Below are 27567 nucleotides of genomic sequence, written 5' to 3'. Positions count from 1 at the left end.
TTTTTCAAAATCTTAAGTTTGGATAATAAAAATATGAAGGTCAAAGGACAACGCTATCACATGAAAGTGCTCAGAGTTAGATTTTAACAGGAAATATTAATCCTGAGATTAATTTTACTTGACATATAAAACTATTGACTTCATATTCAGAAGACATACAGTTCTAAGGCACTATATATGTCAGAGTGTGGCACATTAATGTGGGAGGAGAACCCAAAGTGACAAAGACATTTACTTTGGTGAAACCTGAGAGCATAGTTATGGTGCTGACAAACCAATGGTGATAAACAGGACGAAAGACTGAACTCACGAGTAGTTGATCCTAACAGGGCTAAGAGATGCAAGTCTGCAGAGCTAATAACAGTGCCTCAGATCACTATAATATCAACTATCCTTTTGTGTTTAACAAACACATACAATCTTATGAATGTATCTTACAATCATCAATTTAAAGTCAATTAATTCGTCGGTGAATATAATATGAGAAGATGATGATTCTTTTCTCTATTTATATTACAGAATGTGAGAAATGCGGTGAGGTCGAAAGGGATTACACGCTTGGAGGAACGATTGACCCAAATGTATTCACCGTTCATGCAGAACAATCGGTGATAAGAGGGAGGAGGTCTAATGAAAAGCGAGATACTTTAAATAAAATTCTCACCAGAGCGTCTGCACTAAGAAACACTAATGGTGGATCAATACTTGTACATCTAAATGGACAACACCCAAACGATAATTGTTTGGAAAAATTTGATGAGTTCATCAGCAGTCCCCTTAATGACTTGTTATCTGATGGTACACTGTACATAAATGCCTTCGCACGTGAATGGCTGAGCGTGAAAACAGGATTTCAAAGATACAGTGATTTTGTGGTCATCACAGTGAACCAGGACCATAAACAATTAGCAACTATTTCATTCAATACAAAAATAAGATTTGACTCTGCAAACAGGAATCCATCAATTCTGAACATTGTATCAATTTTGACAAATAGGCCAAACAACACTGTGACTGAGCCAGCAGTGCGAGGTTTACCCACTGAAATAGAACTACATGAATGTAGAAACAGAGAGTTCAAATCATTTTGTCCGAAATATCTTTTTCATGGAGTCACAGAGGTCACATTTGATGTCGCTGAATACATTTGGAATGACCTGAAGTTAAAAGACAATATCACCTCCCTGTCTAAAGTGCCCAACGGAGGATCTTATTATGTTGGAATTTCTGAAGCTATTTGTGATCTAACAAATTCGAAAGTTGCAGTGATATCTGGATTTCAGTTGGAGGAGATTCCAGAAAGCAGGGAAAACAATGTAATACAGATACACGATACTCTATACAAAATCAAAATCAACCAACAAGCTTTTGAGGCGGCAATTAATGAAAAGGTTTTTACAGAATTGTCAGTCCTTTACCTAGATGATAGAATTCACAACCCACCAAATAATCTCATCAGGACAACTTTCCACAAGGTTCCACAAATGCCACTATATGTTTTGGAAATATCTATTCGGTACTTTGATGGAATTGTGTTCTTTGATTCTGGGCCTAGGTTGTATCAAGTAGGCAATGACAACAGTACATGTACGCGAATAGGCACTGGCCAGTGGCTAGAGACACTACGTTCACAATGCCTAATTTGTCAAAGAAACAATTAAGGATCTCACTAATGTAACAGTGCAACATTTTCGTCTTTGTCACAGAAGCATAGGTTGGAGGTCACCAGCACAATGTCAACGACTGGAGACGAGAGCGATGTTTCAAGTACCTTTCACTCAGAAGACGAAGAAGTGCAGTGTATTTTCGCAAAGACCGATAACTACTCTTCAATGGATGACGATGAAGATACCTCAGCTGTCAAAGGAACCACAGGTTTTCATGTTCTATTGTTACACCATGCTCCTAATGTTAGTAAACCAACATGTAAATATTTCATAAGAATACCATTTGACAACTTATTAAATCTATAAGGTATGGCAAAATATAATTCTATAATGCTGGAATAATATGTTTCAGAACAATTTTCGAAATTACCACCACCCTCCCTGACAAGAGAAGAACGTCAAGATGTCATCTCGTTTGTCCGTCGTAAGGCTGGTAAGGATCTTAGTTCTAAATAAAAGACATGCGACATAAATAAGTGCACTCAGAAAGAGATCTGTAGGTCACATCTTGCAACATTGTTTACGATGCATCATTTCGTAAATAAGAACGTGTTTTTGAATCACTATCAAGTATGGAAGATACCAGGTGTTCGTGAACAGGTGAGCTTATCCTGCCTTTAAAACAAAGTCACATGAATGTTTGTGTGAAACGTTCATGCTGATCAAAGATATTTTTATCAAGACTTCGAAAATTGGTGCCATAAATTACTTTTTACACAGTTACGGCCCTTGATCTGTTTTAATTTACATAGTGCATCGTGTCTGAAATGGGGACAAGCTATTGACGTTACACGAATGAAACTTTGCAAGTTTATAATAACTGAATTGGTGCCGTAAATTATATTTTACACAGTTACTGCCCTAGATCTATGTTAATTCCGTACATAGTGTTTCAAATGGTGATAGGTTTTCTCGAGGTACTGAAGTTACATTCATGTAACTTTGCATGCTTATCTAAGAGAATCTATACTGAATAAAACTGGTACCAAAAGTTATTTTTTCCTGAGAAGAGGGTCTTTGGTGTGTATTAATTTCAGATTATGTTAGATTTAAGAAGATTTTCTCGTTACATAAGGCCACCCTTGTGCCAATCTCTTCTTAAGTCTTTATGGTTTGGTTGGTTGGTTTAACGCCACACTCAGCAATATTTCAGCTATATGACGGCGGTCTGTAAATAATCGAGTCTGGACCAGACAATCCAGTGATTAATATCATGAGCATCGATCCACGCAATTGGGATCGATAACATGCATCAACCAAGTCAGCGAGCCTGACCACCCGATCCCGTTAGTCGCCTTTTACGGCAAGCATGGGTTGCTGAAGATCTATTCTACCCCGGATCGTCACGGGTCTTAAGTCTTTATGGGACACTTTCTTTATAGTTAACATTAACTTCCATATTATTCAATACTATACGAACAAACAAAATTGTAATGTGCCCAATGGCAGCGCAGGGGACATAGGTGCCACAGTCGTCTAGGGATTGCGTGCCTTGAGCATCCCAGAAACCTATGATCCTGGGTTCGAATCCCGGTTCGCCCCGATTATGTTTCAAGGTTTGTCAGCACCATACACGTGTTCGTGGGTTTCATCAAAGTAGTAAACGTCTAAGACCTGCATCACTTCGGGCTTTCCTCCCACATTCATCTGAATCACTTGGTATACCTAAAATATTGTTCAAAGCGGTGTTAAACCCATCTCAGTCACTCATGGCGGGGGATGTGTCAAATTCGGAAATGGCATCCACGTGTCTTCCATAAAACTATTTAAAAGATTTGCTGAGGACTTAATTGTTGTAACCTTGATGAAACAATTCGTCGTATGAGAGTCGTATGACGCTCTTTTAAGTTGGAGTTGAAGTTGGAGCTCTGGAGCTGCTGGAATATTGCTATGGACAATTGAAAGTTGAATACAAACCAAGTTGATGCAATGTAAACTTATAACTTTCTCATTCTTACCAAAATTTGTTGTTCCTTTTTATATTTACAGAGCTCTGCATATTTCCACGTGAAACAAGGCGTATTTTGTGTGACTCTGATAACAACGTGTACAAATGGATACAACTTCTTGGTGACCAAAATGCAAGCCATGTATTTGTTACGCAGACAATGTCTGTGTTACCTGATATAAGCTGCTCGAAGTCAGTACCAAGAAATGTCATGTGTGACATTTGCGTTTTCTATCCATCAAAACCGGTCATGGTGCTTACCTTCACAACACAAGCTTCATATGCTGCTTCCCAATACAATTCAAATGTAGCAAAAGCTGTCATGGTTTACATCAACAATGATTTGTTAGAAAATCTAACAGTCATAAATGGTGTTATTGACAGGAGCATATGTACTTTTCCCGAAAAAAAGTTTTTGAGCAGGATCTCAGAATTAGAAACATCTGCTAAAGACTTTGCTATTCCAAACAATATGAAGATGGATGAAGATACAGCTTTACGTGTTCTAACTTCTTTTCTGAAGATGATCCCCAAAGCTGACAGAATTGATACAGGTAAATGTTCATATTACATATGGTTACATTTAATGAAGATAAAAGCCCAGATCGGTATATGTCCTGTTTGTTTGTTTCCTGGAAGATACCATTATCATTTTCACATGTTTCTGGCTGCAACAAGGTAGATTTTTCATTTTGAAAAGTCACCCATGTCGTCTCCTCAGTAACCATTTTACCAAATTGTTTTCACAAGTTCATTAGATCCGTGTTTAAAGTGAAACAAGGTTTACATTGCAAAAATATATCCCACGGGTTGGGATGTGCAAGTTTCCAGATAACCATTTTTACTGTTAGTGTTAATATTCTGATTACATGAACTTGACTGGAACCAGTGTTATATATATTTTTGGCATACATACATACATATATATATGTGTGTGTGTTATGTATGCCAAAACATAATGTTAATATACTTCTAGGCCAGTAGAAATGGTCGAAAACCCGCACATTTTACGGAACAACCACATCTTATGTTTTTTCTTGAGGAATAGTTATGGTACACACAGAACCCAGACAAATTCAGATTTGAGGAACATTTTCTACAGCCTTTTGCATATAGGCCTATCATACCTATACTTGTGCCTGTATTCGGCCAAATTGCAACACATGTGTTATCATATCACAATTTTACACAGGTCTTAATGCACTCATTAAGGCTTACAAAGTTCAACAATGTAATAATTAATATTTAAATGTCTTTATGAACAGTTTTTATCATAATTTTAATAATTATGTCTGTTAATCTTAAACATATATAAATAACGTCCGTATCCTCTGAATTCTTTCACTATCTACAAGAACTGTGGATATAATTATGGTTTTAAAAACATTTATTTTATTGTTATTATCTGATAACACGTTAACGTCTAAAAAATGCTAACATCAAATTAGGTAAATAGACGTTTCAGTCTAGAACTACAGTTTATATATAATACTAACCATTCTAATAACATCAAACCTTTTGACAAACAAACTAACCTGGTGACCACTCTTGAGTCCAACCTCACATGATATGCTCTCAAAACGCAATGGAAGCCGTCAGAAACCACGAGGTACAATCTCATTGAAGCAGATGATTCAATCAGCCAATCAATATTATTACTGAGATTCCCACTAACAGGAAATGCATGTGCTATGCATATATATTCACCTGGCTTAGACAAAGAACAGGCAAAGAGAATACCATAAATAATACAGTTGCCCACAAAACTATATAACACAGGCAAGAAATGTCTTTGTATTACTTTTTATTGCATTTTTAAATAAAACGTAAAAACGTCACTGCTACTGCTATATCAGCTGCATATTTATTTGCCTTGTCAAAATATACCTGAATCCTCTTGGTCGGTGTCGATATTACGCGGACATGCTACCAGTGAACTGATGTATGATTCATTTCCTGAATCAACCTCAAGAATTGCCGTATCTCGAGATTGTGCAACAGAGTTGTGGAAAAGTATTTAAAACTTCTTTTTACAATCGTCGCATGAGTGCATGTTGTTAAATACCACATTCGCTTAAATGAGACGTTCCAGCTATATGGCGGGCTATTCATAATCAAATATTGGCCAGGTAAACCAGAGCATGATCAACGTCCAACAAAGTCTGGCTTCAAACATAAATGTATATGGAGGAACGCTTATTACTATTTTTATGTATGCTCATGATATACTTAAAGAAGGAAAATAGTAGTACAAATGATCACATTTTGTTGAAAATGTTGTGTATGATCACATATTCATATTGTTGTTGGTTATTCTTACAGGTTATGGCTCTCCTGATTCTGGAATATCCTCACCGGGATCTTACACAGGCAGTCGTATTTCTGGAGGATGCCGTTCAAAAAAGAAAAGCTATCACAGTAGGTGCATTGAATTACTGCATATTGCTCAGACTTTAGGAGAACATGTTGCTGTCTATTTACCGTGATAATGATGCATGTTCAATGTGACTTCTCAGGATGCACATAATGTCATTTGAGCTGCATACTTATTTGCCTTGTTAAAATATACCTGAATCCTAAGTCGACGTCGAAAAGACACACGTCACCGGTGCTGATAGGACCAGTACAGATGCAAGATCGATTTCTTAAATCTGCCATGGCCCAGTCGTCTGAGGAACTGTACTTCGCTATGCAGAGTTGCGTCCTCTTGGACCCGCCAGAAACCTATGATTCGATTCCCTGTTTGCTCGGATTATATTTCTAGGTTTGCTAGCTACCTAACCCTGTTCGTGGGTTTCATCAAAGTAGTAAACGTCTGAGACCTGCATCACTTCGGGCTTTCCTCCCACATTAAGCTAACAGGCCGTGATATAACTTGAATACTGTTCAAAGCGACGTTAATCTCAAATCACTCACTCACTCAAATCAACCTCCTATCAAGAGAATACTCAACGACGGGGTCACATCTTAAAAATTAATAAAAACTTCGTTTTACAGGTCAGGTCTAATTTTGTATGTCAATTGTGAGCTCAGAATCTAATTGTTTGAGGTCTGCTGTCACTTGTCCTGTAAGAACACCAATGATTTCACTGAACATGTCATATGATGTAATAACTACATATGGTGTAGAATCTTTGGTCTAGTTGTCAAGCCACACTCCGCTGTGTCGAACTAGAAACCTGTCACTAACCACATCTCTAACACCTGGAATGTGTCTTGCTGTGTTTATAACCGTGTACAGCGGCTAACCAAAAACAGTTCCCAAATACACTTAAGTAAAACGACATTTGAGGATGTGCCCCCTGCTGATGCAATAAATTGCAACGGTATTGTCCCTATAAGCTAAGACATGGCGCCTACCAAGGTTTGGCCCCCATCTTTGCACTGCTAGAAACAAGTTACCAATTCTTTAATATTAACAGGCTGCTCTTTAACCGCAGGGGGATTACTCTTCCGGTTTTCATAGAACCAATCGTCACCCAGTACGCCGCAGTTCAGTTTTCTGACCAACAGCTCTCACTGTGACTTTGAGATCCACTTGTTTAATGTTCCTGCAACACTATCTATTTTTATGCCCAGAAATTTTATTTTATGGGATGGTGCTGCGAATTTGTCATGTGAATACACAATGCCATTTAGAAACAAATGTTATATTTGGGATAACATGTTCTTTGTAAAGTACAGATTCTCTCTAGTACTTCTGGGGTTGTTTCCCATCCGGAATTCGAACCCACACTCTCAGAGCGAGGCAAATGTAACAAAGAGCCTGGTTATCAAACCTGTAGCTGATTAGCTAAGCAATTGTATAACAATAGTAAAATGATAGTAACTATCGTCTAAATTTCAAACTAGCCTTATAGAACAAAGACTCAGTCACTATGACTGGGTAAGGAAATTCTAAACTTCCCAGATATAAAAGGTACTTGACCTGAGGAGTATCTAGACTGACTATCAATAATGGTACTTGACCAAACGAATAACTTGACTCCCGATAGATCATGTCGGTGTCAAGTTATAGCATGTTTACGTGCAATGGAAGACTGATATGTATGATTTCAGCTCTTCAAGATGGCTTCATTGCGTTAGAGGGCTCTGTCTACTCGCTCGAATACTGCACACTTGATCCCACTTTTATACGGTTTCATAACGCTATTATACTAGTATAATTATGTGTTACAATTCTGTGTCACGTTTGTTTGATGTTAAACGCCGCAATCAGCAATATTCCAGCTATATGACGGCGGTCTGTAGATAATCGAGTCTGGACCAGACAATCCAGTGAATGACACCATGAGAATCGATCCACGCAATTGGGATACGATGACATGCATCAACCTATATAAGTCAGCAAGTCAGACCACCTGATCCCGTTAGTCGCCTCTTACGACAAGCATAGTCGCCTTTTACGGCATTCATGGGTTGCTATATATAACACGTGATGATATACCTTCAAAATGAAATAATTTTGTTTTGAATACCTTTGTTGTCTTTTTGAAAAATGTAATGTTGTGTTTGGTATCGTTTTTTCTCAGATAGTCTTGTCAGTGTTCTTCATCAAGTAAACAGATTGTTTCAACATTTTAAATGTCACTGATTATACCTTTTCTTCTGTGTTCTCAGTGTCTGCATGTAACTGAGAACACATCCCTCAGACTTCATTAATTGCCTGTAGGTCCATTAATATCTTGATCCTAATGTTTACAGGCATTTGCATATTATATCAGTACTGATTTCGAAACGTGTTATGTTCACAGGTGAAATACGGAGAGTGGGGAGAGAGGTCGACAAGGAAGTCCCTTTGAAGAAAAAAAAGTAGTTTTGATCGGAGCACTGTTAGTTACAATGTCCTTATGATGGAAAGTTATATGCCATTGGTTTTGCAGAATGGTTCATGCACTATAATCTACAGAACACTCTTGGCCCTTCAGACAAACGATGTGTCTACGGTTCAATTTTTCAAAGTTAAAGATAGTTGAGTGGTGGCGGAACTAGCAGCAGCAGCTAACGGTGGAACCCCAAACAGAGAACGAGAACTAGTTCGACCCAAGATCTCTGTCTCTGCACGATTCCGACTATATCGGAAGCATGTGTTTATGAATATCACTATCAAATAGTGATGATACCAGATGTTCGCAAAAAGGTGAGGCGTATCCTGCCCAATCGATAGCAAAGGCACATCAATTGTTCACCTGGAAAAAACACGGGAACATGTGGTACAAGTCAAGATAAGGAAATGCATTTTTGTCACTGATGTGTCAAATTTGGAAATGTCTACTATTAACCTTGTGCCCTGGAATGTTGAGCAGGATTCGTATGACACTTATATATACATTCAGACCAAACTAGCATTCATGTTATCAATACTAATATATGCAGTCCCCCATCCAGAGCTGACCTTGTTTCTAGACAGTATACATGATTAGAATGGTGTATGGATTTATCACAATTGTGTACACACAGCTGTAATGAAGTAAAAAGCACATTCATTCATTGGTAGCGATGTTGACATGTGTTAAGGATTCGCTACATACTGTTGGACCAGTACGGCAGGAGATACTCAGTATGTACCAGCAGCGGTTCAAGAGAACTGAGGATTCGCTACATACTGTTGGACAGTACGGCAGGAGATACTCAGTATGTACCAGCAGCGGTTCAAGAGAACTGAGGATTCGCTACATACTGTTGGACCAGTACGGCAGGAGATACTCAGTATGTACCAGCAGCGGTTCAAGAGAACTGAGGATTCGCTACATACTGTTGGACCAGTACGGCAGGAGATACTCAGTATGTACCAGCAGCGGTTCAAGAGAACTGAGGATTCGCTACATACTGTTGGACCAGTACGGCCCGTGATGAAGTTGACGAAAATGTCGCCATGGATGTGTTTAAAGTAGTTCAACCCAACATCAGTGACTTCGGGTGTGAAAGAAGAATTCGGGGACCAATTCTGGAAATAGGGTCATGAGGAATAGAACATTAGTGAAACAGAAAACACAATTTGTCTATTTCATCGAGGACCTGACACAATATGGAAGCAAATTATTTCAGGTGGATCGTGACTTGAAAACGCTACATGGACATATGATGGCAAGATTCACATCTGTGAACAGCCAGAGGGAGCAATTCATGTAATCCAGTATGAATCAGACCTCAGCAAATATTATTGACGTCATTTGTGCTAAATTATGGTTTCTGATTCATTATTCTGCTTTGTATGATATTTCAAGCTCAAATCTGTTCAATAATATAATGATATTTGAATCACACATTTGTTGTGCATCAGTTTCGTTATCATTATACAAATCCAATTTCAAACATTGTTTGTTACTTATGAATGTACTTGTAGTTGTAATACTTTTATTTGCATCCGCGCCACGACTACTACTCGCATGGTGGTGTATCCCTGATGTACATTAGCATTGAGGTGTATACTAGTTGTATATAGTCTCACCTTATGTTATATACTGTTCCTTTGTTCCTATCCTCATGCACAAACTATAACTATAAACCAACACTTCACAACCACTTCATCACGTATTTTATCTTTTGTCATATATCCGTTTTATATGCTGTTGTTTATAAAAGTTCACATTCCAGAAGTACACAAACGAGAAATATGTGTCTCTATTCATCTCAACGCAAGAACTGTACGCAATAAGTTAAATTTTCTAAGTAGGCATTGTTCCACTTTTTATGCTGATTGTTTAACTGAAACTCATACAGATGATATAATCACAAGACCACGTTTATATCAGGGGAAACACATTTACCTTATAAATTATTATTTGCTGGAGATATATTGTGCTATGGATGATGTAACTATGATAAATTTGACAACCTGATTCAAGCAACTGATCATTGCAACAGATGTAAAAATATTGCGTGTTTTGATCAAACTTTAACTGGCTATATTAAAATGTGTGTACCGTCTACAAAGGTAGAATTCGACGAAATGAGAAACCATGGTTTCATTCTGAAATACGCTAAGAAATAGGTTACTTGAAAAACAAATAAAGACAAGTATAGGGCATTGTACAGAAAACAAAGAAATAAAGTAAATAATATAAAATATTTTGAACGGAAATGTTTTGTTCCAAATGAGACAATGAACCTGATCATTTAAACACATATTTCATCCATAGCAGATGTTGTTTGACGTATTGATAACATTGACTAAGTATACAGAAACTAATATGAATAGCAATATAAACAAAATAAACAAATGGTCTCAAGACACGCTTATTCTGTATACGCCCAGCTTTTTATTTTCACAAAAAGAATGCATCGAACCCTGTAATTATTTTGGGATTATGAAAACATTGAAAATCTTATAACAAACAAACACCTTTGTGATATATTGTCGTCATAGGGCAAGTGGTCGTGTCATAATGATTCATTTATTAAACTAAATAGCTTCGTTTGTAGTCAGTATTGAATATGCGTGGGAAGTTTGGGGCGGTTATACCAGAGAGCAGAGGGACAGATTAGAAAACTCCAACTAGAAGCAGCAAGAAATGTAACTGGTTTACCAAGCTACGTCTCTGTTAAAAATATATTTGGAAAATTTTAGGGAACCCCTAAACGTAAATTGTGTATATTTTATAAAATATATAACAATATGATGCCGTCATTTTGCTGGAATATTACGGTGTGCAGCGTTAAACAACAAACAAACAAACTTTAATGATCTGGTACCCTATGCTACCGGGACAAACCTTATAACTACTCAAAATATACAACCCTGCCTTTGTTATGTACTCAGATTTCTGAATCATCGTTAATACCATCTTTTATAAAATTTCGTTTTAAATCCAGTTTGAACAGATAAATCAACCAGTTCCACTTTATTCCCCATATAGTAATTATACATACAAAATTAAGACATGGTGAGAGTGAATTAAACATGATTAATTTAGAAAGGGTTCAAACAAGGATCTATACTGCCGATGTGGCAACCAATGTGAAAACCTTTTTCATTGAATGTCTCTTTTTTTTAAATTAACTAGAAACGAATTGATGTACGCACTATTGTTAATTGTGAAAGATACTTGTGATGTAAATATGGACTTGATGTTAGTTACCAGTGCAGCTCTACCTAAGCTTGTGAATGAAAACATTTAGGAATATACACACTTATATAAAGAAAACAAACAGGTTTGAGTGAGCAATGTTCATGTACATATGTGTTTTTTCTTTGTTTCCTTTCTGTCCTATGTAGTGTATTAATTGTAAATAAGCTTACATGTAAATCTATGGGCGTTCTAAGATACGATAACTTGTGTCCAATTTTATCTAAAGTACAGGAAATACACCGCCTCCGTGGTGTAGTGGATAGAGCATCTACCCGGAAGCGGAAAGTCGGGGGTCCGGTCCCCTGGTCGCGACAAACTACAGACGTTAAAAAGAAACTTGCTGCTACCCTGCCTGGCGGCTCGGAGTCAGTAAACTGTGTCTGAATGGGGTATTCATGTTAAACTGCGGCATGGTATCTCAGTGGGCTAGCACTATAAAATCGGCTTTAGTCCGGACGTGTACAAGCAGACACACACACACACACACACGCACGCACACACACACACACACACACACACACACACACACACACACACACACACACACACACACACACACACACACACACACACACACACACACACACACACACGTCGCTACATAAGTGCAATAATCTTGGACGCGCCGTTAAAACTCATTTCACCTCACCTTTTGTCCAGGAGATATACAGGTTTATGTTATGCACCGTCACCTGCACTTACCTTTGCCATTTTTAAACATGAGATATCTCACAGATTTCTTCAAAACTGTTATCCCGAATGATGGTTTATGTTAGATGCATGTTTTCATCACAACTATGTTCATTTAAGTTGACTACAATATTTGTGGCCTGTCTGTGAAGGCACACGACATCAGTCAGCCAAACAACAGCGGTATTCTCCTTAATTGGTGGCTAAAGATTTGACATTTAGCTTTACTTAAGATGCTGACTAGTAACATGCCTTGGCGCTATTTGTAAAGTGGATCGTATAAAATATAGCTTATTGGCCATTGCTTACTTATTATTCTCTAGCGCTGACGTTATATCTTAGTCGAGATTTAGTGGAGATGTTTGTATGATTATGGATATGATTTTGTCTCTGCTATTTTTTTATTATTATTTATTTCATTTTAACCTACGATTTATGTTACATTTACAACTGTATTTCAAATTTCAACATCAAAGTCAATTTCAAAGCTTCTTGAAGATGACTGACCCCTGTCATTGAAGGGTTGTTTTCAGTTTGGAGGCAAGTGTGTCCAATATGTTTGTGGCAAAGCAAATGCCAACAAACGTGAAACTATTAAGAATGAATAGTTTGTTGACATACATTTCGAATTGGTATCCTCCAGATAAATAGATGCGACAAAAACGTCAGTTCCTTTGGGTATTCGTCTTTGATTCTTATTGCACAAGTTAGGGTGGTAATCGATGGTGGTAATAATCAGAGCCTTTAAATATATCTAGCAACTCGATGATAAAATAAAACTCATCACGAGTGTTTATATATGCACGAAGCCCATTGTTCCCTGCTGTACAGCCATTTATAACAAGCTAACCATATATTATGTATACTAGCACATTGATAATATGTCGGGCGATAGCTCTATAATATGTGCGATCTTTGAAGGATCAGAAAGATCAATTGAACAGAATTGGGGATATAAAGTGTCTTACTCCATACTAACAGTTTAGAAACTGTCAACCCCCTTCTGGTACGCGGTTCCTTTGGGGTCTATTTAGAGAGTATTCGGGACTCAGCAGTGTGGTACGCGGGAAACAAATACAATCGTATTTGGTACGCAGATTCAACATTTATTTTTAAAATTGGTGTACGTAAAAATCATTCACGTAATTTATTTTTTCGACATTTATTTCAGTAAATTAACTTCAAATCGCTTCATTTTATAACACTGGAGCGTGTTCCAAGGGTCTTTGTAGAGTGAATTTTGTGACATATGCCTGTTATATATGTGTTAAGTAGTATTTGGGATTCAGGGGTGAGCAAACGAGGACTCAAGAGTGAAAAATTAGACTGTTTGGGGGGATTCGGGGGAGGGGATGGTTGGGATTGTCACCCGCAGTTAACTATGACCGAGGGACACACCTGGTGCTCCATGTGCCATCCCGTCACAATTGATGAGATCATAAAGCATCAGTCCATCTAGGGACCGTTTTCGTAGGTTTAACGCATATGAAAACGCATAACGGAGGTCAGGACCCGGTGGACATTCTAAACAATATGGCGTCGATGATCTTGAAAAGACAGGCAGCTCACAAAAGAACCTCAAATCATCGAATCATCAATAATATATAGCAAAGCAGTGCAAAAAGTACTGTAAGTTATGGTGGAGGTGGAATTATTGCTTATTGTGTTTCTCAAATTTGAGCTCCGCAGCCACCCGCGATTGGTTTTCTCAACCACGCCCACATGGCAGATGTTAGAAACTTCATGCCTGATATGCCTCTAATTTAGCCCTGAAGGTTTTTCCATAGATTAAAAACACATTTGACTTAGGTCCAAGTTCACTTCAAATTTACAAAAGAAGCACCTGTTTGAATGATTCACACTTGACGATCAAAAGAATAAAGCAAAAACAGACTGAAGTATCAAGTATGATCAGCCTCAATCTTTTCCGAAAATGGATGTCAATTTGGGACTAAAACAGTTTTATCTACAACGTTGAATAATGATTAGTAACTTGAAAATATGAAAAGGACCTTGATAATGTAGTTATGGTCAGAGTCAAGTCGACCAAAGATTCGATTAAAAAAAGCATGAAGTTGTTATATCTCATATATGCTAGTATATGTATATATCCATATTGACATAGGATTTGCTTTTAAATCCAACATTATGATTCTTATTTTTATGTCAGTTATTATTCGTCAATTTTGTTCTTTTTAGTGCGTGTCTCTGGATATAAATTCCATTATAGCTTATAGCATTATATACAGAAGCCTTAGTTTCAAAGACCCACTACATCCTGACTTTGTTTTTATATGTAGTGCTTATTGAGGATGTCAGGTATATTTTAACCTGTATAACTTGTATATCTATACAGAAGATGATGCTGTGTAAAATGTGTTCTTTGGGCTTACATATGTATGAACTATTAATGCTTATTTATAGATGTTATTATCTGGATAGCGTTGTTGTTTTTCTTAGTGCGTGTCTCTGGATATACATTCCGTTATAGCTTATAGCATTAAATAAAGACGCCTTATTGAGGATGTCAGGTATATTTTAACCTGTATAACTTGTATATCTATACAGAAGATGATGCTGTGTAAAATGTGTTCTTTAGGCTCACATAGGTATGAACTATTAATGCTTATTTATAGATGGGTTTTTTTCTGGATCGCGTTGTTGTTGATTTTTAATTTCATTACTTTTGAGTTCATCGGTATTGAAGCATGTTTTGCTCCTGAAGAAAATATTTCAAATGAGTCAGAAGCATCGGATGCAATCTCATTCAAACCTGATCTTTGTTTTCGCTGCCGCTAAATAAAGAGGACATCCCAATGCGCGTCACGTCAGACTGTCCTTTCTCGCACTTGGACCGACCAATAAAATGACTAACAAGACATTGACATAAGCCAATCAGAAAGCTACTTTCAAGTTCAAAACGCATTTGGTGTATGTCCAAATTCACTTAAAATTTTCATCATTTTAAATAGAAAATGAAACAATGTAACATTCATAGTGTACATTTCATGAAGCATAGCAGGGATATACATAAGTAGCACCTGTTTGAATGATTTACAGTTGACGGTCAAAAGATTAAAGCAAAAACAGACTGAAGATAATTACGTTTTTCCTTGTCTACCATGTCAGTCCATGCAGCACATAACGTTGATATAAACTGTTTGGGTGCAACTGTCGTACTTTTTTTATCAAATATGATCAACCTCAATCTTTTCCGAAAATGGATATCAATTTGGGACTAAAACAAGTTTTATCTACAACATTGGATCATGATAAGTAACTTGAAAATATGAAAAGGACCTTGATAATGTAGTTATGGTCAAAGTCAAGTCGACCAAGATTTGATAAAAAAAGCATGAAGTTGTTATATCTCATATATGTTAGTATATGTATATATCCATATTGACATAGGATTTGCTTTTAAATCCAACATTATGATTCTTATTTTTATGTCAGTTATTATTCGTCAATTTTGTTCTTTTTAGTGCGTGTCTCTGGATATAAATTCCATTATAGCTTATAGCATTATATACAGAAGCCTTAGTTTCAAAGACCCACTACATCCTGACTTTGTTTTTATATGTAGTGCTTATTGAGGATGTCAGGTATATTTTAACCTGTATAACTTGTATATCTATACAGAAGATGATGCTGTGTAAAATGTGTTCTTTGGGATCACATATGTATGAATTATTAATGCTTATTTATAGATGTTATTATCTGGATCGCGTTGTTGTTGTTTTTTAATTTCATTACTTTTGAGTTCATCGGTATTAAAGCATGTTTTGCTCCTGAAGAAAATATTTCAAATGAGTCAGAAGCATCGGATGCAATCTCATTCAAACCTGATCTTTGTTTTCGCTGCCGCTAAATAAAGAGGACATCCCAATGCGCGTCACGTCAGACTGTCCTTTCTCGCACTTGGACCGACCAATAAAATGACTAACAAGACATTGACATAAGCCAATCAGAAAGCTACTTTCAAGTTCAAAACGCATTTGGTGTATGTCCAAATTCACTTAAAATTTTCATCATTTTAAATAGAAAATGAAACAATGTAACATTCATAGTATACCTTTCGTTAATTTTGTTTTTCTTAGTGCGTGTCTCTGGATATAAATGCCATTATAGCTTATAGCATTAAATACAGAAGCCTTAGTTTCAAAGACCCACTACATCCTGACTTTGTTTTAATATGTAGTGCTTATTGAGGATGTCAGGTGTATTTTAACCTGTATAACTTGTGTATGTATACAAAAGATGCTGCTGTGTAAAATGTGTTCTTTGGGCTTAAATAGGTATGAACTATTAATGCTTATTTATAGATGGTTTTTTTCTGGATCGCGTTGTTGTTGATTTTTGTGTTTTATTGTTGCTATTTCGTTTTTAAATTATGATTTTACTTCATCTTTTTTAATAAAACATTTCAAATGAGTCGGAAAGAACGGATGCAATCTCATTACCGCTAAACAAAAATCTGAGGACATCCCAGTACTGTTCACGCCAGAACCTGACGCGCACTTGGACCGACCAGTGAAGTGACTAAAAAGACGTCGAGAGAAACCAATCAGAACGCAACTTCCTCGAGCTTAGATTCAAACCTGCGATTTCCATTCCAGAGTACACTTTGAAAGATATCGATTGAAAATTTGAAAAGTGAACAAAAGAAAAATATGGAATGTGTAATAGATGGCCGAGATTGTAAGGCAGTGCTTCCCATGGGATGTGGAAAGTCACTTCCGTGTTTATATATCCAGTTGAAGCGAGAGATAGATGATGACTTTGATGGAATCAGTCATACAGCCCGAAGCTGTCGTCAGGAATACCCGGCATTTACCTTTTCGAGGTCGCATGATTAGAAAACACATTCCGACTGTCTGATAAGCGATGCTCCGACTGGTCGGATGAAAGGTCGTTCTGACGTGACCCGTAATGGGATGTCCTCAGATCTTTGTTTAGCGGTAGCGAGAACTTAGATTTGATTTCAATGAGATTGATTCACAGTTTGATCGGTTCTGGAGTTTGTTTAGAAATATTCCAAATATATGACGGTGGTCTGTAAATGATCAAATGTGGGTCAGGCATTCCAGTAATTGAAGCATTAGGCATTGAGCATATATCATATATATGATTGAGAATTAAATAATTATTTATGCAACATTCCAATGTCGGAAAACATTTTTCGCATAGTCCAGAACAATCAATAAAGCTACATATTTGAACTTATGTGTTTGTGTTTATTTCAATGGAGACAATGGAGATATACTTTGACACAGACTTATGACGATCGCTATGGTGAGGTGAAATGGGGTAAACGTCGCATCCAAGATTATTGAACTTACGTAGCGATCGCTATGTAGAATGGGGCCAAGTAAAACAGTTTTCTTACTTATGTCATATTTGTCATACATTGACCTAAGACGTCTCTATGTCATCTTAGTTGGTGCTTTGAAATCCAGAAACTGTAATAAATGAGTGCGTGATGTTTTACGCCGCTTTTAGCAATATTCCAGCAATATCACGGCGGGGGACACCAGAAATGGGCTTCACACATTGTACCCATGTCGGGAATCGAACACGGATCTTCGGCGTGACGAGCGAACGCTTTAACCACTGTGCTACCCTACCACACCTTACATGCAATGAATATAAATGTAAATTGCTTGTGATGCAATGCGATTGAATGGTTCACGGTAAAAACCGGATTTTTTCACTTTGTAAATCACTTGCTTGATAACAGTGTTAGAACCTACACCGAAACGTCGCTCTTAATTGTAATAAAGAAGCTGTTCATCCATAAATTCTTATCCTTACTTAGTACACCAACTTCTAAATGCCTATCAAAGAAGTTTTAAATATAACTTGGCATTCATGACTCACTTGTGAATATATTTACTTCTTCTCGTCGCAACATGGCTGAAATAATGCCGATGCGACGTTAAATTTTAACTTACTCACTACTGTCTGGAGGCATTTTAAGCTTCGTTAAACAACATCTAGTATACTATATATAAAGAGGTTCACGCATCATGACACGACACATGTATCAGTTTTACCTTATACCTTCAAATTAAACTGAAACAGCGGAAACAGCCTAGTGGTTAAAGCGTTCGCTCGTCTCGCCGAAGACCCACTCACTCAAACCAACTGAACCCAAATTTATACCATATATATGTATATGCCTTAAATACGGACTCAATACAATAGGTGATATGTACAGGTAGCACAAATCTTTTCTAAACACCAAATTCGGAGGATGTTATGCAAATGGGATATGAACCCCTCAAGTATAATTGTTGAATAGATAGATCATTAAAGTTCAAACTTCAACGTTCAGACGACAATGGTGGCGAACCCGTTTCACTGGACCCTGAAAACTATGCGGTGGCGATACGGCACAAAACAGAAAAAAGGTAGAAAGGTATTTATTACTGTGTTGCAAACGAATATGTACGGAGGGATGGTATTGGGGAGGTGGGAGGGGGAATGTCACGCGTCACATCGATACTGCCGGATTTGTACTTTCTCCAAGCACACACGATGAAATTAGAAAAGATTTTTGAAAACGTAATGTTCGTCATGGCTTCCTTTGTTCGGTAGATTATTGCCTGTCAACGTATACATTCATACTTTGTGTAGAAATCACACAAGTGCTCATGGTGTACTCAGTCGTACACACAAGAGGAAAATAGTTGGCTCCACACAAGTGCTCATGATGTATTCAATCGCACACACATGAGGAAAATAGTTGGCTCCACACAAGTGCTCATGATGTATTCAATCGCACACACAAGAGGAAAATAGTTGGCTCCCCACAAGTGCTCATGATGTATTCAGTCGCACACACAAGAGGAAAATAGTTGGCTCCACACAAGTGCTCATGGTGTATTCAGTCGCACACACACGAGGAAAATAGTTGGCTCCACACAAGTGCTCATGATGTATTCAGTCGCACACACAAGAGGAAAATAGTTGGCTCCACACAAGTGCTCATGATGTATTCAGTCGCACACACACGAGGAAAATAGTTGGCTCCACACAAGTGCTCATGATGTATTCAGTCGCACACACAAGAGGAAAATAGTTTGCTCCACACAAGTGCTCATGATGTATTCAGTCGCTCACACAAGAGGAAAATATTTTGCTCCACACAAGTGCTCATGACGTATTCAGTCGCACACACAAGAGGAAAGTAGTTTGCTCCGCACAAGTGCTCATGATGTATTCAGTCGCACACACAAGAGGAAAGTAGTTTGCTCCGCACAAGTGCTCATGATGTATTCAATCGCACACACAAGAGGAAAATAGTTGGCTCCACACAAGTGCTCATGATGTATTCAGTCGCACACACAAGAGGAAAATAGTTGGCTCCACACAAGTGCTCATGGTGTATTCAGTCGCACACACAAGAGGAAAATAGTTTGCTCCACACAAGTGCTCATGATGTATTCAGTCGCACACACAAGAGGAAAATAGTTGGCTCCACACAAGTGCTCATGGTGTATTCAGTCGCACACACAAGAGGAAAATAGTTTGCTCCACACAAGTGCTCATGATGTATTCAGTCGCACACACAAGAGGAAAATAGTTGGCTCCACACAAGTGCTCATGGTGTATTCAGTCGCACACACAAGAGGAAAATAGTTGGCTCCACACAAGTGCTCATGATGTATTCAGTCGCACACACAAGAGGAAAATAGTTGGCTCCACACAAGTGCTCATGATGTATTCAGTCGCACACACAAGAGGAAAATAGTTGGCTCCACACAAGTGCTCATGATGTATTCAGTCGCACACACACGAGGAAAATAGTTGGCTCCACACAAGTGCTCATGACGTATTCAGTCGCACACACAAGAGGAAAATATTTGGCTCCACACAAGTGCTCATGGTGTATTCAGTCGCACACACAAGAGGAAAATAGTTTGCTCCACACAAGTGCTCATGATGTATTCAGTCGCACACACAAGAGGAAAATAGTTGACTCCACACAAGTGCTCATGGTGTATTCAGTCGCACACACAAGAGGAAAATAGTTGGCTCCACACAAGTGCTCATGGTGTATTCAGTCGCACACACAAGAGGAAAATAGTTTGCTCCACACAAGTGCTCATGATGTATTCAGTCGCACACACAAGAGGAAAATAGTTGACTCCACACAAGTGCTCATGGTGTATTCAGTCGCACACACAAGAGGAAAATAGTTTGCTCCACACAAGTGCTCATGATGTATTCAGTCGCACACACAAGAGGAAAGTAGTTTGCTCCACACAAGTGCTCATGATGTATTCAGTCGCACACACAAGAGGAAAATAGTTGGCTCCCCACAAGTGCTCATGATGTATTCAGTCGCACACACAAGAGGAAAATAGTTGGCTCCCCACAAGTGCTCATGATGTATTCAGTCGCACACACAAGAGGAAAATAGTTGGCTCCACACAAGTGCTCATGACGTATTCAGTCGCACACACAAGAGGAAAATAGTTGGCTCCACACAAGTGCTCATGATGTATTCAGTCGCACACACAAGAGGAAAATAGTTGGCTCCACACAAGTGCTCATGATGTATTCAGTCGCACACACAAGAGGAAAATAGTTTGCTCCACACAAGTGCTCATGGTGGATTCAGTCGTACACACAAGAGGAAAAAAATTTTGCTCATGTACTTTTACCTTCGTGGGTGTTATAAACACAACTCGAATTTAATTATTTGAAATGGTGAAATTTAAAAAGGAGACATTCAAAACTTTATTCATATTAAAAAAAACAGATTACACAAAGATTAATTAACGACTCTTCCTTTAGTTACAAGAATGATAAATTGACAATGTCATATTATACTACCTGATCTCATAAATTCATGAAATACCTTACATATCGATATTGTCAGTGAAATGAAGAAATGTAAGTTATTTTCTTTTTTTATTTAAGTCAAAAGTAAAAATTGCATGGGCATTAATCATTCAACAACAATTTACAGAGGCAACATAAAAATCATTATATATATGTATATAAACACGTAATCGTATCTGGTATCGGACTGGTAATCGTATAATTTAATCTCTGCATTACAGAACCATACCAGTCTCACTTTTACTCCTCCAGGGGTCAGTTACAAACACATGGACAAGGCCTTTGTTTTACATGTACTGTAAAGATCGTTGTCACGAAAGAAAATCAATGCAACTACTATGTATAGATCACAATTAAGTCACTGGTAATCCAAACAGATTAATCAAAAATCGATTATGTTTTTTGTCTAAATGCAAGGAATAAGTATGAAACATTCAAGGCGCTAAATTGTACTGCTACGACTCCCGTGTACTGCAAACGGTGAGGTGGTCAGGTTTAAATCTGGCGCCGTCTTAAAGTTGGATGGTTGGTTGTTAAACGCCGCAATCAGCAATATTCCAGCTATATGACGGCGGTCTGTAAATAATCGAGTCTGGACCAGACAATCCATCAACCAAGTCAGCAAGCCTGACCACCCGATCCCGTTAGTCGCCTCTTTTTGACAAACATGGTCGACGACAATTCGTGGGTTCCTTAGGACCTATTCTACCCCGGATCAAGTGTTTATATATCCAGAGATAGACGATGACTTTGATGGAATCAGTCATACACCCCGTAACTGTCGTTAGGAATACCCGGCATTTACCTTATCGAGGTCGCATGATTAGAAAACACATTCCGACTGTCTGATAAGCGATGCACTGACTGGTCGGATGAAAAGTCGTTCTGACGTGACCCGTAATGGGAGTCCTCAGATGTTTGTTTAGCGGTAGCGAGAACTGATTTTAATGAGACTGCATCGGATGTAACGTCAATACATAAGCTGAAACATTAGGCATTGAGCATATATCATAGGCTTTCTAACTAAGTCATTATTTATGCACATGGTCCAGAAATATATTTTTCTCATAGTCCAGAACAATAAAGCTATAGATGTGAACTTATGTCTTTGTGTTTATTTCAATGGTGATTGATTGAGTATGGTTTTACGCCGCTTTTAGCAAGTCAGCAGGCCTGACCACCCGATCCCGTTAGTCGCCTCTTTTTGACAAACATAGTCGACGACAAGCGTGGGTTCCTTAGGACCTATTCTACCCCGGATCTTCACGGGTCCCGCCTTAAAGTATTTCAGTTGCTTCAAACGCCTTAATGTTGGGAACTTCGGCTAGGTGTGGGAGGGAAGCCCGAAGTGGTTCAGATCTTAGTCGTTTACCATTTTGAGCACGGTTTGGTGCTGATAAACCAAGGATCATAACCTGGGATTCGAAACCCGAGAAGCGGATCACAGCTAAGGGACGCAACTCGTGACCACGAAATACGGTGCCTTCGACAAATGGGTCACTCTCGTCCCGTAAAACCTGAGAAAGTAGTGACATGACGTCCTCTTAGTTGTAGACATGATTATAGGCCTTTGACTTGAGTTATGTTATGCTATACCTAAGACTAGAACCCATCTGTGTAATGAGGAGTAAGTATGTATTGTTTTACGCCGCTTTTAACAATATTCCAGCAATATCATGGCGAGGGACACCACGAATGGGCTTCACACATTATACCTATGTCGAGAATCGAACCCGGGTCTTCGGCGCTACGAGCGAAGGCTTTATCCCACCGCAAAGCTGGCTTTGAATGAAATTACAATTTTAATTTCAACTTAAATGAAACTTCCTGGACTGCCTATGGTCCTCGTCGCTTGAAATAAAATCACAAACTATCTCGATGATTAGTTAACGAAGGCAGCCGCGTTGATGCTAATACTTATAAAGTGAAAACAAGCCAGTTCGGCGATAAGGAATATTACTTAAAGTAATGACAAAAATTGCAAAGTGCTCTTTTCAATAAATTTCCACTTTTCCTAGTGAGTTATGACAACGTGGTTAAAATGCGGGTAAGGATCGACAGTCATGTGACAACGAGCGGTGATATTAAGAAGCGTTTGCATCGCAAACTAGGTCAACTTTATATGCAACATGTGCATGTATTTTTCTGCTATTAATGTAAGAATGTTGAATACGCTGCTAAATATAGCCCTTCATAGTCACCTGACTGCCGACCCATACCCGGATTGTAATTATGATAGAGATTTTACGGCAAACAATGAATGATAGGGCTGAGAACATGGGGATATGTCGCTGTGCTTCGTGTGTCCATGTTAGTCCACCTCCGGCTCCATGACTTGATTCCTGATCATGCCAAACACTAACTCCCTCAGAACCGGAGGGGTGACGACAGCAAAGTTTATCCCCTTAAGTGAAGCGCCACCTATGAGAAGAGCACTATATACAATCGACGAGCACGTAACTTCCGGGTCTAATAGAAGACCAAAGAGCGTGTTTTTTGCCCACAGTTTTACAGCGTCTTCGTTTGGGAGGTGCGTTTTACAAAATAGTTTCAGTGTCAATGTTGGGTTACACCCGAGTCTCTCTGCATCATCGTTGTAACATTCGCTTTTTGTGAAAACTCCATCCATCCAATAGCCGCCTATGTATGTCCCATCATGCAGTGCGAGAGTCACGTGGCCATCAGCTCTGGTGTCTCCACGTGGTAGCCAGAAGCTCAAGGTGAAGAAGGGATCCGTGAGGCGGGTGATGTCAACGGCGTTCCAACAGATGGATCTAAACAGAAAATGTGTTTTGAAATTTCACTTCTTTCTCTTATTATGATTAGAGATGAATACTGGAAATATATCCATTGCATCATTTCTTTATGATGGAAAATACTAATCAGCTGCCATATCTTCGTTTCGGAAGTGACGTCATCAGGCTCCATGAGAATTTCGCTCCCTCGTAATGGTAATTTGATTTTCAGAGCCGTGTCAGAAGGATCATCGGGTTAAAACAACTATGACATCGCCAGGGTATTGATTTTGTGATTTTGTGAGTCAATTTATGAAAAATATCAAGTATATTTTTCAAAGCGCCTTGGATTTCTAAAAGACGTTTGCTACAATAATGACATTATTGTTCAATGTAATGTTTGATTCCGCGTATTTTCCTTCTGGCTGGTCACATGGAGTAGTTGTCCCGTTGAAGAAGGGTGACAGCATCACACCAGCAAACGGCAGAGGCATTACAATTCTGACTATTTTCTGAGGTATATATTTCCATTACAGCTTTTGAATGAGGCATACGATAAAAGTGAGAAAAATTGGGTGGGTTTAACGCCGCTTTTAACAGTATTCCAGTTATATCGCGGCGTGTCAGCTTAATGTGGAGGAAAGTCCGAAGTGATGCCGGTCTCAGACGTTAATCACTTCGATGAAACCCACGAGCACGGGTATTGTGCTGACAAACCTAGAAACATAATTGTGGAGAACCGGGATTCGAACCCACAATCATAGGTTTCTGTCGTGCCCAAGGGATGCAACTCTGCACAGCGAATCGCGGCGGCTTAGACGACTGGGACACCCTTGCCCCCGTAACACGTTTCAAACGTTCGGGTTGTGACTGTTGGTAGCTCAGCGATGCAGCATTATTAACCCTCACTGTGGAATGATATTTATCAGTTGAAATTGTAGATAGATTTAGATCGGCAATGGCTTGATTCTGCTGCAGATCACATTCTTTACCTATGGAAACAGGTCGACACAATAATACTCCCAGAGGCCAGAGGTTATGTAAGACATGTAACATGGGCGATGTGGAGGACGAATATCATTTCTTGGTAATCTGTAACGCGTGTGGTTTACCATCGCCAGCAGTATATTCCAGAAAAGTTTTAAGTCTGTCCCACGTTATCTAAGTTTAAAATGCTAATGCCAGAGCGAGAGAAAAAAAATTAGAAATAGAGCCATGTTTGTACATCATGCAATGAATCGCCGTTTGGTCCAACTGTCTTAAAACGACCCTCAATGGTACCATGAGCCCTACTGAATGAAGAATTAGACTCAATAATGAGAGGGACATTCTTTCCTTACAATCGTTTGTACGTACGCTTCTGTGACTATTGATGCCATAACGGGTAGACGAAATTAATGTTGTTCATCGCTTTCTATTGGAAGCGGTCACACACACACACGCGCGCACGCACACACACACACATTCACACACTTACAATCAGGATTAACTTAGATATCCGTGTTCACGTCTCTATATTTCATTTAACTGTCAGTTCGTTCTCAAACTGTGCAAGCCCGTAGTAAAATTGCTCGTTTGGGGCCTCACAAAATTGAAGGAGCCTTGTACCATGCATTGTAAAGATCAACTCGCAATGAAGCTTTGCGCATGTGCTTTAGCAGAAGAGACAACACCTGAAGCGACCTGTGTGGAGTGTCCTCAGACCTTACGCAGAGAGGTATCATATCCTAGTAAAGATGTTGATGAGCCAGGATGAAATATGTAGTGTTTTTGTAGTGTTATTAGTGACAGTACACCTATTATCTTACCTTACATTAAAATACTAGCTTCTGCATGATTGGGGAATTATTCCCTCTGTAGCCTACGGTGGCCGAGAGGGGACATCGCTTTATGGCCTTCAGTTAAGGCTGCGAGAAAGCGATAGCACGAGACGCGAGAGCGATAGCACGAGACAGGAAAGCGATAGCACGAGACGCGAGAGCGATAGCACGAGACGCGTGAGCGATGGCACGAGACGCGAGAGCGATAGCACGAGACAGGAAAGCGATAGCACGAGACAAGAAAGCGAAAGCACGAGACGAGAAAGAGTTATTGTATGTCGCTTTCTCGCCTCGTGTTATCGCCTTATCGCTTTCTCGCGGCCGTAATAGAAGGCGATAAAGCAATGTCCCCTCTCGGCCACCATTGTAGCCCTCTCACAGGCGGGATACACATTTCATGTTGGCAGCTGAGAAATCAATCGGAACACATCGAAAGTAACTTGCTTATCTCCATTAGTATCGTTGAGTTTCTAAAATGATGTTTGTTTGTTTGTTTGTTGTTTAACGCCGCACTCAGCAATATTCCAGCTAAATGACGGCGGTCTATAAATAATCGAGTCTGGGAGTGATTGATATCATGAGCATCGATTCACGCAATTGGGATACGATGACATGCATGAGCATCGATTCACGCAATTGGGATACGATGACATGCGTCAGCGAGCCTGACCACCCGATCCCATTAGTCGCCTCTTACAACAAGCAGAGTAGCTTCTTACGGCAAACATGGGTTGCTGAACACCTATTCTACCCCGGATGTTCACGGGGCGTCTCATTTAGGAAACTGTTTGCGTGTATAAAGTTATGTACAACGCCCATATATCAAAGCAGGAACACGTAGACATTTCATGTTAGAATAAACTGCAAGGCAAAAGAAATTATACACCTATGTTTAAGTGATGGTGGTTGAGATGAAACACACAAGAAATGGTTACCGTATTCGACGTAACAAGCGCCCAGGGCGCTCTCAAAATTAGAAATAGTGGGCTCTTATTTGATTATTTTTTGGTGGAAAAAAACAGAGTTGAAAGATTTCGTGGTTTATGCTGACAGCCTGAAATGTTTATGCACGACAGATATATTTTTCTAGAATTAAATGCCCATACTTAAGGGTGCATTTAACACACGAGTGCGTATTATACGCGAATAAATCTTGTTAAGTCTTGTGTACATTGATCAATCGGAAGGGGTGCTAATTGGGATTGTTCACTAGCCAATATCTCAGCAAATGTCGCCATAGGGGCTTATTAGAGCGGAGCGCTTATTTCGTCGAATACGGTATTCGATAGTGATGTATTTGATTGATACGGGCATCGTAGGAGATACTACATGCATCATGTCAATGAGTACCTCACAACAGGTAGCCTTGTAATGTTTTGATGTAATTTTGGGGTTTAATCCAAATTCCCAGTGTATGCTTTCTTTTGACCGACAGTTTGGGTCCTCGGCAGCCGGCGGTTGTCGCACGAGGCGTTCGAATTGATCGGGTCATAAGGCTCAGTGACCTGGTAGGTAGCGTGTCGACGTACGTCGACGGCGTGAATCGTTGCTCATCATATCCATATCTTTAAAAAACACGCACACGCACACGCACACGCACACGCACACGCACACGCACACACACACACACGCGCGCGCGCGCGCACAATCATACATGCACATACACTCACCTTCACAATCGCACTCGGGGTCAAAGGTGGCCAAGACGTCTAAGGCCCCGCGATTCGCTGTTCAGAGTTGCTAACTAAGTCACCCACTCACTCACAATCGAAATTACACACA

At 39.0% G+C, this 27567-nt stretch overlaps 1 protein-coding gene across 1 annotated transcript; it reads left to right on the top strand.

The window, feature by feature from the left end:
• Positions 1 to 1501: 1501 nt before the first annotated feature.
• LOC139461098 (uncharacterized) lies at positions 1502 to 6101 on the top strand. The gene is made up of 4 exons (XM_071242626.1): positions 1502 to 1875; positions 2020 to 2100; positions 3657 to 4169; positions 5938 to 6101. Exons 1-4 carry the CDS (start codon positions 1734 to 1736, stop codon positions 6099 to 6101), a joined length of 900 nt encoding a protein of 299 aa, XP_071098727.1. The 5' UTR covers positions 1502 to 1733.
• The last annotated feature ends 21466 nt before the right edge of the window (positions 6102 to 27567 follow it).

The sequence above is a fragment of the Haliotis cracherodii genome, unplaced genomic scaffold (genome assembly GCF_022045235.1).
Source record: "Haliotis cracherodii isolate W230 unplaced genomic scaffold, xgHalCrac1.p SCAF_14, whole genome shotgun sequence".
NCBI lineage: Eukaryota > Metazoa > Mollusca > Gastropoda > Lepetellida > Haliotidae > Haliotis > Haliotis cracherodii.
The sequence above is the reverse complement of the archived record's forward strand: the minus strand, read 5'-3'. Positions and strand labels throughout refer to the sequence as shown.